A 15,175-nucleotide genomic window follows, 5' to 3' on the forward strand; every position below is an offset into this window, starting at 1 on the left:
ATTGGTGATAGCTGATCCAATATTTTGCTGTTGGCTTTAGAGGTATTGTGGCTGTAAGCAACACACTGAATTGCAAAACTATAACTGCAAATAGTTTATATGTCTGTTTATGTACACAAGAGCAACAAAGCAGAATGCAAAGATGTTGGAATAGCTCACTCTAATTCAGCTATCATGTTTGCAGAGCTTGATTTACTGTTTTTAATAGGGTGTCTTCTCTATGCTGGAGCTGTCTTAAGCATCATTAAAATACTAAAATTTGTTGCCAGCTAAGAACATACATATGTTTTTACAACAGCTCATCTCAAATATCATAACTCATCTGACAACAATTGTAAACTAGCATAAGATGAGGCAGAGTCCTGAGTCAAGCCTCATGCATCCCCCCCAAAATAGCAATCAGGCTCAACATTATGGAAAACAGACTGTCAGTTTAATTTCCAGGACTAAAGCACAGAGAACAAGGGCCCAGATTCAGACCCACCAACTTGACTGCCAGGCTGTGTGCTGCTCTGGTGTGAGTTCTTTTTTCCTCTATCCAAAAAATCCTGCTCTGCTCTGGAATGGTAATATGTACTTTTTAAATTGGTATATGAAGGGCTGCCCATGTCTACCATGAAATACTCATGGTAAGTCAAGCCTAAAGTCACTTGTTTTGGTGTTTTTGGTTGAACCTAAGACAGGGAGATGTGCCAGATGCACCCAGTGGGTTCAACAAAGAACCACACTGAAAGAGGTTCCTCTTTTTTAGTTCTTATGCTCCTCAAGTATAAGAAAATCAGGGAAAGTTGTTAGACCTTTTATCTCACTTTTGCACATTTTTTTGTGGGCTAGTGAGGCTTCTCAGTCTGAATTCTTCACCAAGTGATTGTAAGGACACAAATGAAGCCCAACCAGAAATCATGGAACTGATCTGCAGAAGGGCTCACTACCCTCAGCTCCTGCTGAAGGTCACCCTGTCTTTACTCCCCGAGTTAGCTCCATTCCCTCATTTAAAACATCCTACAGCTAGCAGAGGGCTGCTCCTCAGCTACTGGCAGGAGCCCAGCCTCACTCCCTGGCTGCAGGGCTGACACAAGCCCTGCTCCTGGTGCCTTGTTTTTCACATTAGAGCCCTCAGAAGCCTGTGCTCTGCTGAGTGCTGTGCACAGCTCTCTGAGCCCCTGGCACTGCTCTCTTACTGGAACTCCTCCTCCTCTCTTCACTGCTCTGTGCTCTGCACTGCAGCACAAACCAGCACTGCAGCCCTGCTCCCAAACAGCTGGATTTGCATTCCTGGTGGGGAATCAGCAACAGCAGCTCGCACCAGCAACTGGCAAGAACAGATTTACAACAGCACCTTGCCTGGCTCTTCCTTTTCTCTCAGGAGCTAAAGGCTCTGTCTTGAAAAATTCACCCACTAAATAATGCAGAAGGAGCTTTTGAAAATTACTCAAACCATTGCTAACAGGCTGCCAAGTTGCATGCCTGCACTGGTTATACAAAGCACAGTCATCCTGGTGTTATCCTGCTGAAACAGGGCCCTATTACTCACCTGCTCCAAAGATACTTGCAAATAACCACTGTCCTCAGCAGGCCCCATGATATCTTGGGATCTCTCTTCCAGTTTCTTGCACATCCTTCACTTACCCAAGCATGTTTTTGGTAAGCAATTTGCTCCCTAACACTGTGGGTGAAAGGGAAAAGCTGTCAAAGTTCAGTAAGCACATTTCTTTCTCACTTTTGCACAAGAGACTAAAGTTATGGCAAGGAAAAGGAAAATGGAAACCTGAGATGTTCCTGAAGATGTCTTTCTGTCAGAGCAAACAAGGAAAAGAGCCACGATCCAGAAGCACAGAGCACCTAAAGGCCTGTAAAAATAACCAGCACTCAGAGGAACTTCATAAAGAAAACAGACAAAAAAAAAATACACAGACAGTATTAAGACTATAAACCAATAATCAAAATTTATGTAGTTTTTCAAGACATTACCTCTCATTAGACAGAGGGGCATGATACTCCCACAGAAAACTCTTCTCCCACAGAAACTCACATGAAATACTGGCCTTAGGAGCCACATAAGACAAATAAGCACAAGTTCCTTTCCTTGTGCATTCTCCTCACCCCACAAATGATACATCCACCCTTTAAACAAGCAAACATCATGGATGCCTTACAAAAAAGCAGAACTAGAGAACAGTCCCCACTTCAGTTTCACACATCCTCTAGGTATTGCAATAATCTGTGTCAAAATCAGAAACATTTCTCACTTTGTTTTCCAGAAGACAAGGAATAGCCATATTTTTTCCTGTCAGGATCTTGTATCTTTGTTTTAATTTACACAAAAAGCTTCTGCTTCCTAGTCCCTGCATACATTCAGGTAGGATAGGATAAGATAATTTTAGGATAATGCAAAAGGTACAGAAAGAAAACCAGGGAGCCTAAGGATTTCCTAGAGTAAGTTGTTGCTGGAGAGGCTGAGCTGAGATAGCCTATACTGAGTTGTGCTGCCTGGCCATGGGGGTCTGTGAGGGACAGGGAAGGACATCACCTCAGAAAGCCTGGGGCTTAATCCAGAGTGAAAGCAAATAGCTGGCTATTAACTTACAGCACATAAAGCTTTTGAAAACCTGGCATGAGGGAGTGAATTGCTTTCCCGGTAATCACTGCTCATTTACCTCTCCCATATTTCAGATTATGATGTTCTGAGACACTTGATAATGGACAAACACATCCTCCTTTTCTGCTTTCACACTGTTGACCTCTTTCTTTTCATAAGCTTCTTGATCACCCCAAAGTCAGCCAGCTCTAATTTCAGACGTGATCTTTGTGTCCCCCCTTCACATATTCACAGGGCTGCTGCCTTTCCCCATCTGCAGACCCCTCTGAGCAAAGAACTGCCTTACCCAAGCCTAAACCGGATGACAATTCCTCTCACTACAAATATGCTGCTTCTTTCTCACAATGTCTCCAATCCTTGCAGCTGCTCAAACTATCAATTTCATATTTTAAAACTTCAGAAGAAAACATGAGCCCCACACCTCAGAAAACCTCAGACTGCTGGGAAATACCACTTTTGCAGCTGTACTCTGTAAAAAGCTCCTGCACAGCATTCTCCTTAGCTCCAGTCTGGGGTTTCAGCCTGTGATCCCACCTGTGCAGGAGCTCAGCTCTCCCAGACAGTCTGAGCACACACAGCTGCACACAGATCACAGGGAGACCTTCTGGTAGTGGGGCTGTGGCATGTTGGAAGCTTTTAGGATACAGGCTGTAGCAGTGAAGAGCAAACTCATTGCACTCTAAAAATAATCACTGCAGATCCTTTCTTAGATGAACACGAGTTAAAAAATACCAAGACTCACACAAAAGCTGTGCCACTGGCAGCAACTGGAAATTGGCTTTTTCTTCATTTAATGGTTTTGATCCAGACAAACCACTGTATGTAATAGATGCTTTACAAAGCATTTGGGTTTTTATAGGTTAATCTGCCTTAAGGAGATGCAGAATTATTTAAGGAGGAATTAGTATTCCTTGTAAGGGAAGCCTTGAGTTTTGTGTACAGAAGGCTGCCCGTAGTCTCAACCTTATCTTTCTTCTCAAGTAAAGCTGCCTTCATTCCTCGTTTTTCATGGTTCAGGGAAGCTGGCCCCGAAGCCAGCACGACAGCTATTTTCTCAGCCATGCTTCCACTGCCATCTAGTGCCTCCAGCACAGACTGCAAGGGCCTCTTCTGCTTTACGAACTTGTCACAAAAGATAAAAAGTCCTAAGGTTCATGTCAAACCTCAATTTTTCATTCGGAAACCAATCTTTGTGATACTACTATAGATTTTTTTTCTTCTGAGAACAGATCAGACTTGCTGTAATGAGGTTGTTTTTTTTTTTTGCAGCCTGAAGTATGAGCTTCCCCTCCTGACTGTCTGGGCTGAGTGGTTATTTCAAATACCATGTCAGTCACACTCAGTGAACTGGAATAGCATTGCTGTTTATCTGGTTTTGGTTAGGACTGAGAGACTTTTCACTCTGGGTCTCCAGAGAAGTAGCTATAGTCACACAGTAATGTCAGCAGCGCTCATTAGCTCCAGGAAAACAACTGAGGAAAGGTGACTGCAGATAGAAAAGTGGAATTGGCCTTGTTTTCCTCTCGTACCATTCTGCTCTTTTGCTGGGTACAACTTACATCATTTTTTTTCATAAAAAAAAAAGGAGAGAGCGTGGACATAAGAGCATATTATGGACTCAGGCTTTTACAAATCAATAACACTCCTTCTACCTTTTTAAGTCATGTTAAATACACAGGGACTGATCCAACTCTGAGAAGACACTATGTAAGCTTTACATCATTGCACTATGTGTTTCTACGTTGAACAAAGCCATTTCCAGCCTGTCCTACTCATCTCCATTTTACTGGCTCCACCAGAAAGGCAACTCTGTGAAGTTCCCTTACCTTTTCCAGATCTGCTTGCAGGCAGTGGGCAGCTGCTAATGATGTGATGTTTCACCTCACTGACTCCACCACTCTTCCCTGTTTTTTTTTCTACTGTGAGACTGTCGGACTGTGAACCCACAGGATTCCAATGTACACAGAATCAATGGAGTTCTTTCCAAAACTTTGTGAAAAGAGCCCCACTCATAGTGTGTCTGTCATTAGAGGCAGAGCATTATCTCTCTTCTATGCAGACATGAAGAATAAAAAAGGCAGCATGATCAGTGGCAGATTCAAATGAAAATAAAGTCATCCCTTCTAGCCCCCCCACCACCTCTAAGGCAGAGCTGAGGCACACTCACAGTGGCTTGTTCTCAGGGCAGTAATTTCCTCACAATTTCAACAGGAGATGACACTGAGCTTTTAATCAATGTTGCCCCCACTAATGCATTAAGTCTGTAGGAAGGAAGTTAAAGCAGCAGCCCTGTTTCAGGTCTACTAAGTAATGGTGTTCAGTGCCATGGTGTCCCTGTGTGTTTCCTCATGAGGAAACTGAGGCTTGTGAAGTGAACCCAGGAACAATAGGATGTACTCCACACCTCCATCTGCCACTCATTTAAAGCTCTGGTAACTGTAGTGAATTAAAAGTTATAAAAAAATCCAGGACTATACACAGTGCTCCATAATCACTTAGAACCAGAAGAGTACATTTTGAGAACTCAGTACATGTTAATATGCAAATTCATTATATTCTGATTTCAGAGCACTGTCCCAACAGAGAGAAACCTAAACGGAGAGTCTCTAGAGCATCAGAAAAATGCAGCATGCAACACACATTTCTCTTATTTGCAGTAGAGGACACTGGTAATGGCTGCATGGTGCTGAGGTCCTTGCAGATTAAAGCAGGATGTGGCCCACCATCTTTTGAAGTGGTAAAAATGGGGAGAAAAAGTCATTTCAGTTACAAAATGCAAGGCTAAAAGATCAAAGGACAGAAAACATGACCACACTTAGAATCAGCATATTACTGTAGAGGAAACTAACTACTTTTTCAAAGAAACTGCTTTCTGAAATGACTTAGAACAGATAACTAACCCCAGCAGAAGTCTTCAAAGGCATCTGAGGATGCAGTATATGCTCATCAGGGAGGTTGCTGAACACAGAATTACTGTAATCAGGTTTTGATGTAATAAAAGCAACCAAGCACTCTTTTTGCATGAGGCTTCTTGAATAAAAAAATAAAAAGCACAAAAAAATTTAAAAACAAAGAAACATGGTTCAAAGGAAAAGAAAGAAAATCCTCCAGACTATTATATTTCAGTGCCTGATTGTATAATAAAAGTAATCAAAAGCCTGCCTGACTTCCAGGAGGTTGAGTTCCACAGAGAAGGTACAGAAGATTAGCATCTATCATTCCCAAGTCACCATGTCACACACAAGAAAAACACTCACCTTCAACCACTGAGGATGTTGTGGGGGTCCAGAGAGTCCCTCTGAACCCTCTGTGGGTGCGAGAACCCCCCTGTCAGACCCCTGAAAGACCCCCGAATAGAGCCAGGGGGGTCAGAGAGCTGGGTCCTGCACCATGGGAACATCTGCCTTCTCTCAGAGAAGAAATGCAACCGTTAAGTGAATCTAGAGTGTGAATTAGATAGTTAGCATGTAGAAAAGGTAGTTTTTGGGATTGTTTATATTAGCAGCCATGAGGCCAAGATGGAGAATTTGGGGTGTGGTGTCTTCTTATTTCTTCTTCTTCTTGTTCTCCATGTTGGTGAGGGATGCTGAGAAACACAGATTGGTTGGGGACAAAACTAGACATAGTAATAAGATATTATAGTATTGGAAAGATAGTGTAAACATAGAATACATAGTTTAAGGTATAAAAGATAAGTCCTGCCTTTCGTGGGCAGACTTTCGTCCTGGACACGGTGCTGACCAGACTGCTGCTCGCGAGCGTGAACACTGTATCGATAAGAAATAAAAAACAGACCTTGAGACCGGACGATTGTCTCCTGCAGCCTTTCTTCGGCAGCTTCAAGAATACCCTGAGCCTTGAACCACCATCCTATGTCCATCTGAGTGGTCTTGGGCACAAGGAGACTCTCAGACAGTGACAGATGTTACCCAGGTAGCCACCCCATATGGCACTGGAGAGTGTGTGGGAGAAAGGAAAAATACAGTAAGGTGACTTGTGCCTTAGGGGCTAAATTTTATTTATAAAATTTTTTATTTACAAAAATCAAGTGAAGTGATGATATTCAGATTCAGCACAAGAAAAATACAATTAGCTGCAATACAGATGTAAAAAGATCCAGTTGTTCAAAAGATGAAGATTGTTGCATTTTCATGTGGCTAAGTATTTGTTTGAGAAGGGTGACGGATATCTCTTAAGTACTCAGTTTTAAATTGCAGACAGGAGAGGAGAATGAAACCAATGTACGTACTGAATATTTTTGCATATGAGGAGGCTGGAATTTTTGTTGTGAAGATCTACTAGAACTAATATTTAGAAAAAAAAAAATATTTATATCATACTATGGTGCTCGAAATGAGTCTCCCACATGAAGTAACACCAAAAGAGAAACTCCCATCGGCTTGGGAAGTGAGTGTTCATAGTTGATGTATCTGATGTATGAAAGCATTCATCTAATCAAAGTATTTTGCCCCTCAAGGTAGAATCACAGGTGTTTCTTGAAGGACTCAATCCACCCCACAAATAAATACTAGAGCTCAATAAATATAAGATTCATTCTGCAGTATCAACCTTGCTTTTATCAAAAATTGGGAAGAAAAGTTGAGTGATCTCCCTGCATCCCTTACACAGATCATAAACAAAAGCAATCATGCCATTTGTTTCAAAATCCATAGAATGGTAACCTACAAAAGAGAAGTGGAAGCTCTCTCACCTTCTTGAATCAGCACTCTACTAAGGCAGGCCCTAAAAAATGTACAGCCTCCTCTAGCAAGGAGATGGGCTGAATGATCAACAGGGTATTCTCAACCTCCTCCTTCTGCTACAGGTTTGCCCTGCTGAACTGAGCATGTTTCATACAATTCAGGCAAAACTATTTAGGAGAAAGTACCAGCTGAGCTACAAGAAAAAAGAATTAAGCTGAACTATTAAACAGCAATCTTAGACTGAACAGGAAATAGGCAGCTTATGCCAGAGACGTTGTGCAGCCCAGTGAAGCTTTATGGATCTCTGCACTGAGCCATTTGTGTGCACCTCTGTTCAGCACAAAACCTGCCTGATCTCTTTCCAGTAAACACTACTATTTATTGCTCCCACTACAAGAGCAATCACATCAGAAGGGAATATGACATCCTTAACAGGATTTGCATTGCCAGCTGCTCTTTTAAATGACTCTGTTAAAACTATATAATCAAGCTAAGAGGCTACAGTCACTCCTGTGTGATCTCAAATTGGCCAATGTACACAAAACTTCCCAAAAACTTGGAATGGGGGTGCCAGTAATGCAGAAGATTTGCCCTTTCCATGAAGTTCTATTGCTATGCTCGCAGGGAAGGAATCTTCTGCAACCAGGAGGACTGATTCACACACCACAGACATGCCTTTCAGCTGCATAACCTGCTCTTATGTTTTCTAACCTTTTCTGATTCTACCGTTTTTGTGAAACTGCAATGCCTATAATTAGCTAAAGAGCATTTGCTTTTTAGCAATGCAGTCTTGTATTCTCTATGGGCCTTTTAACAGAATCATTGTCCATGGAAAACAGTAAGGAAGACTGCTGTATTTTCCAGCAGACACTGAACAAAGGAAGCCAAATCCAGATTGTTCCTTAGCTTTTCCCTGTACTATTTGGGAACATGTGCAGTTTGAGGTTTTTTTGTTGGCGATGCTGTTTTGGGTTTTTAACAGTCATTTTGGCATTACCTCCTCTGTTATAGACCATGAAGGATTCCCAGACCATGGCTGCATAACATTAGAATAATATTACACACTAGGTTCAGTTTCCTCTTACATACCCTCAAGTTAACTTTGTACTGAGCCACTTTCTACTACTGTACTGTCTTTGAAATGCATCTGTGAGCACAGTAAAACAAAAAATTACTGTTTTCCTGCACTAAGTGAAGTCAAAATTAGTCAGGTACACTTGATACCAACAGAAAAGGCATTTAAAAATTAAAAAGTCAACACTCCAACAAATACTTTTAGGATACTTAATCTCTGCTTTCCAGAGACATGTCTAGGTTTAGCCTGGAGTACACAAAAGTAAGAGTCAGGTTTAATGCAATCATTGCAAAGTTACCAGGAGCCCCTGACAAAACTGATGTTGGGCTGTGTGTCTGTTTCTAACCTTATTCAAACATAATTCCTTGAGGGGAAAAACACAGTTTCACAGTTGTTTGTTTTAGCCACTATGAAAACCACAGAGAAGTATCTTGGCACACAGCAAAAGCTTGGCAACACTGCTGCAGAACACATTTTCCTCTACTCAATTACTAGTGGGTGTTTTGGGCTTTTTTTAGAACACAAGTTCTAGAAACACAACCCTTATTGTTTCAGTGACACTTGAGCATAAATGGAAGGAGCACAGCAAGAGGAATTTGCTCATGCTGACTTTTTAATGCACCCCACTCTCAGAATTTTAAAAGAGCTACCTGATGATTCCACTACCAGCCTAGGAAGTCTTCAAAACTAGAGGGTTTTTACAACCTGCCTGTCTGCCACTCCTGGAACATGCTAGGCTTCTATGAATGTAGTATTTACAAAGGGTTTTAAAACAAACAAAAACAAACAAACAAACCAAATCACAAAACAAACAAAAAGACCAAAACATCAAAGAGAGGGTAATAAAGTCTCCAAGCATTGTCCTTCTTTGGCCATACTGCTGAAATCATTAGTTTTCATCCCCAAAAAGATATAATTATGATGGTTTAGTTCACAACACTTACTTCCCTCCAGAAAATGGACTCTGGATAGAAACTTCAAATAAAGCAGTGAAAATTTATTAAGTGAAAACAAACAACATGCTGCTACAACGCAGTAAAACTGATTCTGTAAGGCAAAAGCAAGCCACTACCACTCCAAATCAAATCTGGAAGTAGAAATTTATTTTTGCTACAGAGACAAGGAGGCAGCTGCAAAAGGAGCCTGAAGTGTCTCCTGTAATTTTAAAGCAAAGGAGTCCTAGTGTTTTGCAGGAGTTTGAAAATCTCAAGAACTGTGCATATATAACCTCAAAGGTGGGGTGGCAGAGAAGGGACAGAACTGGTTTTGATGCAGTGCTTGTGTAGGTGGTAGCACACACCTGGCTACTGGAAGGCAATAATTCCAAGGTAAGCCACATCTACTGGCAATATGAACTGAGAAACATAAATACCTTTATGGAATTTCTCCCTTCTTTGTAAAATCAAACCCTAAAGTTTAGCTCAAAAATATAGTGTGTTTGAAGATAGATTCAAAAGGATATTCAAAATAAAGAAGCCTTTAAACCATAGAAGTACCTCCCTACAACACTGTCTGTTTCCAAACCTAGAAACTGACTTTCAGCTAAATCTCACAAGACCTTAATACCCAGCAGTTTTGCATCATTGGTCTGCAAACACAATTTAATTCCCTTCACTAAATTAAAAAATAAAAATCCAAACCAAAAAACCAGAAAGAAGCAAAATATATATTGAGTGCTGTAAGAAAATCATTTTGTCAATAGCACAAAGTCCTAATGCATATGGATTTTGAGATATTTTTAATGAGGACTGGTTGGCTATACTCTTCCCATCCAATTAAGTTAATGCCAAGCATATTTATCAGAAATTACAATGGAAAAATTGTCAGCTTTCCTGCAGGAGAAAACCAAGACCCATTTTACAGAAGCATTCTGTACAAATAAAGCGTTTTTTAAGTGTTTTATTTGTCCATTTGGAATGATTAGCATTTATAATCAACAACATAAATCCACCCCTCAGTGAAAAATCTGACAGCTTGTTATTACGAAACATATTACAGTCTAGTGAAGGGTGAAGAATTACAGACATATAAAGATGAATAACATTATGTCACTATTAAATCACTTACTCTGTTCATAACACTTTAATCCTCAAACATTGTAAATTAAGATTAGGAAAAAAAAAATCAACGTTTCCAGTGATAAAATACATTGTGTTTAGTACACAATACAACAATATAGTTTATTACACTAGTGCATTAGAAGGTTAAAAAAATGGACAGCTCCTTTGGAATAACTGCATCATTACTGATCCCTCTCTGCTTGCAGCCACAGAAGCTACCAGGAAGTCTCCAAGAAGCATCCAACTAGGAAAATCCATCACAGCTGAAATAAATTTATTCTGAGATTATTATACTCATATTACTTGAATATGAGGACCTAAAAATAGATTCCTTCCCATGTGGAGTGACCAGTGACATTCCTTAGGAAATTAATGAACAGATATGGATCCATACTTGAAAATGACATGTGCAAGGATTGACTGACACAGATTTGCCTTTCATTTTTCACCCACTTAAGTAAACAGTTACTTAACATTTGGAAGCCTTCTACTAGAGTTTTAAAGTTTAGTGGTTTAAACCCTTTTTCAAGGTTACTGGCATGTATGAAATTTCCAAGTATGAATAAGCAGTATCAATTAACAGCTAAAAGACACAACATTTCTATGTACTAAAGACAGAATTTTAAGAAGTCTTCTCCAATAATGAAAATGGAAGATCAACTTTATAAAAATTTTCCAGGAATGATCTGCATAATATTCACTTTACATTAGATGACAACTTCAAAGACTGAAGTTAACAACTACTGGAACCAGGGGATCAGAAGAAAATATCTCTATAAATCAAAGTACACCACAAATCTTTTTCTCCAGATGTTGCCTGCTACAAATGGCCTCATACAGCTACTAGAGCCCTATCAAGTATGTGGAACGACTTGCTTGTCAATTAAACAGGATGTGAATGCAAAAAGTAGATGGACACAGGAGGCACATTTCATTATGGGAATGGACATCATTCAAACTGACCAGCAACAAAAAAGAAAAACTCTGGAGCCAATTGAACTGCAAATGTATGTGAGGAAGAATCCATTCAGTACCTTATATTCTCAGTTAATCGTCTTTTTATAACACAGTAACTTGGAGAAAAAAAAATAAAATGAAGCAACAGCTAAACAGAATCCCTCCAATCCCAAGGATCTGAATTATCCTCTGAACTTCACTCCATGATAGCTAGGAAAAGTTCAAAAACGGACACTCTTGAGTCATTACCACTGCTTGGCACACTAAACAATTCCCTCTGTGTCCACCTACTGTCACTTACCTTATGATCAGATTGCAAACTCTTAAAGGCAAAGACTGTTTTTTGTTTTTTGGGGGTTTTTTTAAATTTATTTTATACCAGGAAGTGATAGTATCCGTATCTCCTCTTTGCCAGAGTAATATAATAAACTAAGTATCATTGTTAGGCTTTAATTATTTTCTATTCAAAGCTCAAAATCCATCAAAAGAGAGAGATGTTTGCCCAAGTTTCTAGGAACAGAAGGCCAGTTTCCACATGTGGAGTGACATGAAAATATCCAGTATGCAATGTTTCTAGTCTTTGCACTATGCAAAAAATCCCAAAATATTATCAACAAACTGTAAGTTATGGTATCTTTTCATGCATTTCAACCCTTTGAGTGGAAAGAGGTAGATTAGAAATAAGTCGCATCCTGCACTCCCTGATCAGTAATAAGGCACATTTCCATTCCACTGAAAACAGGATGTATTTTAGGGCTGGCAACGAAAGTTGAAAGAAGTAATCAAATGCACTTGTAGTACTGTAATGTCTAGTCACAGACTAGCAAAAAAACAGACAAAACATCTTTTTTTTACTATAGGAAATCTAGGTATTTTATCCAAATGAAATTTGAGAACGACAGACCTACAAAAGTATGGGGCCCACTGGCTCATAAGGCTTACTGGCATTTAATTCTTTCTTTCACAGTGAAAGTAATGGACATAATAGTGGAAGTGTTAAAAATGCAGCTTAAGATGCATCTGTCTTCTGTTAACTTCTAAAGTTATCTTAGAAGTGAGCTGGTAAGTTAAGATGTTGTTATTGAAAGATATTTAAATCCAAGAATTTGTTTTCATGACTACCTTGAACTAAAATTTATCCCCAAAAACTTAAGGGCAAAAATCCCACAGCAATAGGGGATAAAGCTACAATCATGTTGATATCTACTCAAGTAAACCTTTAACAAACAACACAAACTGAATCCAGACTCTTTGCCAAGAGATCAATCACAGTTTAGCACTCAGCTTTCCTCCAAGTTTGATTTGGCCCTTATTCAAAGTAACATGAGAACCAGGATCTCCAAATGCCAGAGCCACCTCAGTAAGCTTCAACATGAAAGTTGTCAAACTGTGCAAACTCGAACGAGCGGGTTCCGAGAGCAGCCCAGCCGTTGCCCGGTTTAGAAATGGTGACATTCTCCCAGAGCGGGTAACCATTTAACAGTCCCGAGGCAGAGTTGCCCTGTCAGAAAAAGGAAAATGTTAGCTTTGTGAAATCCAGGCTCTGTGTAGACACTGAGCCTGCTCGCATGGGAGACAAGACAAAGCAGAAGGATGTCGACTTTCAACTCCATTTCACATATTTGTCATGCAGAGATGCATCTATATATTGCATAGAATCCTCTGGTGTCTATCAGCTCTGTGAAATAGATCTAATCCCTTTACAGTGAATACATTAAGGGCTCCTCTTCCTCTACTCACAGCTTTGCTAACTCAGTGTAGAACTTGAAGGGTAAACTGGTTTTCCTCTTCCTTGTATCAGACTTTCAAAACAGCCCAATTTTAACGTGATATGATATACTTGGCACTGATTCTGCAGAATTAGGCAGAAGTCAAAAGTAAAGACGTAATTTAGTCATTAGACCAAAAGAAAGAGGAGACAGCAGAACTTTCAAGTATTACTCAAGCCACTTCAACACATAGAAATTAAAAGCAGCTTCAAGAAAAATTACTATTTATCTTTTGTATGTTCCACTAAACAGTATTCATAAAAAAGTACTTCAGTTTGCTTGTATTTCTTAATCTGAAAGACAATTACAGACACAGGTTAAAGCAAAGAATGACTTTCAAGGAGTCAGTGTGAGAATTATTTAAAGATGGCTCTGTACTTCAATCATTACATCATTACTTCAAAGGCATACTAGATACAAAATACTTTAACACTGCAGATGGAAGTTTGAAGCAGTAATTTTAAAATTACCAACGGTTTTGAGTTTTAGGTGATTAATTTTCATCCTCAGTAACGCAATATCTTGGCCCATTTTACAGGTGGCAAGCACTGTCATAAATGCAGGTGTACTAAAGCCAAAACTAAATGACATCTATTTCAGTGAATGTCTTAGGTGCAAGTGTCCCTTGTCTCCAAATGTGATAGCACGAGAGACAAAAACCAGCTTCTAATACTCACTGGCATTTTAGCATGAGTGACTGAGTGCATCATTTTAAGAGTTACATTCAGTAGTAAATCTCCCCAGCTAGGATTGAAGCTTCCCCACATTTCAAGCCAGTTGCAGTTGCAAATGTTATGTTAGACAAAGGAACTAGGCATTCAAAAGAGAAGCTTAAAGCCTTTTAGGTACCTGCACCAACATCACACCCATCAAAGCACACAGAGATATTTAAAGCACAGTTTGGTGCTACTTTCCTCCCCAAGTCACTATGGTTAAAAAGGGTGGAGTGGGAGGGAAGGAAAAAGATGTGGACAGGCATCTTATTAACTGCAGCCCATTTATACAGCAGCACAATGTCTGTGCTCTTCCACCACAGTAGAGAAGGAACTGAGCTATCTGAGTTTCCCAGTCCTTTACTAGCTCCACATACAAGGCCTTAGCCTGCAAAGGGAGCAGGCGTGAGACGGATTTGAAACACAGGATACCTTAGTATTTTATTGACTGTATTAAGAACAAGAAGCCAGGCCATTATCTTTCTGTCATATGAAATAAGGGACTTGTCTCTCTGACCCTTCTACCTCCAGCTTTCAATTCAGCTTTCCAGTTATTTTCTGTACCTTCTACAGATTCTCAAGATCTCTTTTAAAATACGGGCAGCAGAACTCAACATGGTATTTAAATATTGGTTTAATGTAAGAGATATAGTTAATGTTTTTGATAGGGTAAACTAATGCACATACAACATCAATAATATAGCACAATTTTGTCTACACCATTTAGGACTGTAAGTTTCATAACTGGTTTTCTGCTTTTTGCCTCTGTCCTTACCTGAATGTTGAGAGTAAGTGTGTGCCATGCATTATCCCGGACACCAGCAAGTCCTTTCATTAGTATTTCTTGTCCAGCTGCAAAACATGCTTAAGTTAGCAAAGTGTTATTTCAGCCCTTTGCTGAAACTGATAAATACCAAGCCAGCAAAAGGCTTATATCTGTTTTTCAGAAGTGTTCAGGACTGACATTGCACCAATTTCAGTTGCAGCACAGAAGGTTTAATATGCAAACCTGGACTCTGCATTATCAGTACATTCTCCTGTTTTGCCAGAATTGTTTTCTCACTGAAATCCTCAATGCTCTTGGCAATTTGGCATGAGATGAGGATTCACTCTATGGACAGTACAGGTTCACAGACAGTAGCTATCACTCTTTTGTATCTTCTATAGATCTTCTTGTTTATGTATTGTTTGCAACTATTTTAAATCACAGGGTTTGAGTTGCCACACTATCATGTTGCTTAGTTTTACCCAAAATTTAAGCTAAGCAAAAATGGGGTGTGAATGACACCTGGAGGGAAG

The 15,175-nt window shown here is 39.8% G+C and overlaps 1 protein-coding gene across 2 annotated transcripts in view; it reads right to left on the reverse strand.

Annotated features, from left to right (window-relative positions):
- Nucleotides 1-10,261: 10,261 nt before the first annotated feature.
- GALC (galactosylceramidase) overlaps nucleotides 10,262-15,175 on the reverse strand; it is a 30,742-nt gene continuing 25,828 nt past the window's right edge. For both annotated transcript variants that reach the window (XM_056493260.1, XM_056493261.1), the window contains exons 16-17: nucleotides 14,652-14,728; nucleotides 10,262-12,895 (exon numbers count right to left, since the gene is read on the reverse strand). In XM_056493260.1, the coding sequence (XP_056349235.1) occupies nucleotides 12,752-12,895; nucleotides 14,652-14,728 (221 nt within the window). In that variant the 3' untranslated portion in view covers nucleotides 10,262-12,751. The remainder of the gene's footprint in view (nucleotides 12,896-14,651; nucleotides 14,729-15,175) is intronic.

This window comes from Oenanthe melanoleuca, chromosome 5, assembly GCF_029582105.1.
Source record: "Oenanthe melanoleuca isolate GR-GAL-2019-014 chromosome 5, OMel1.0, whole genome shotgun sequence".
NCBI classification, from domain to species: domain Eukaryota; kingdom Metazoa; phylum Chordata; class Aves; order Passeriformes; family Muscicapidae; genus Oenanthe; species Oenanthe melanoleuca.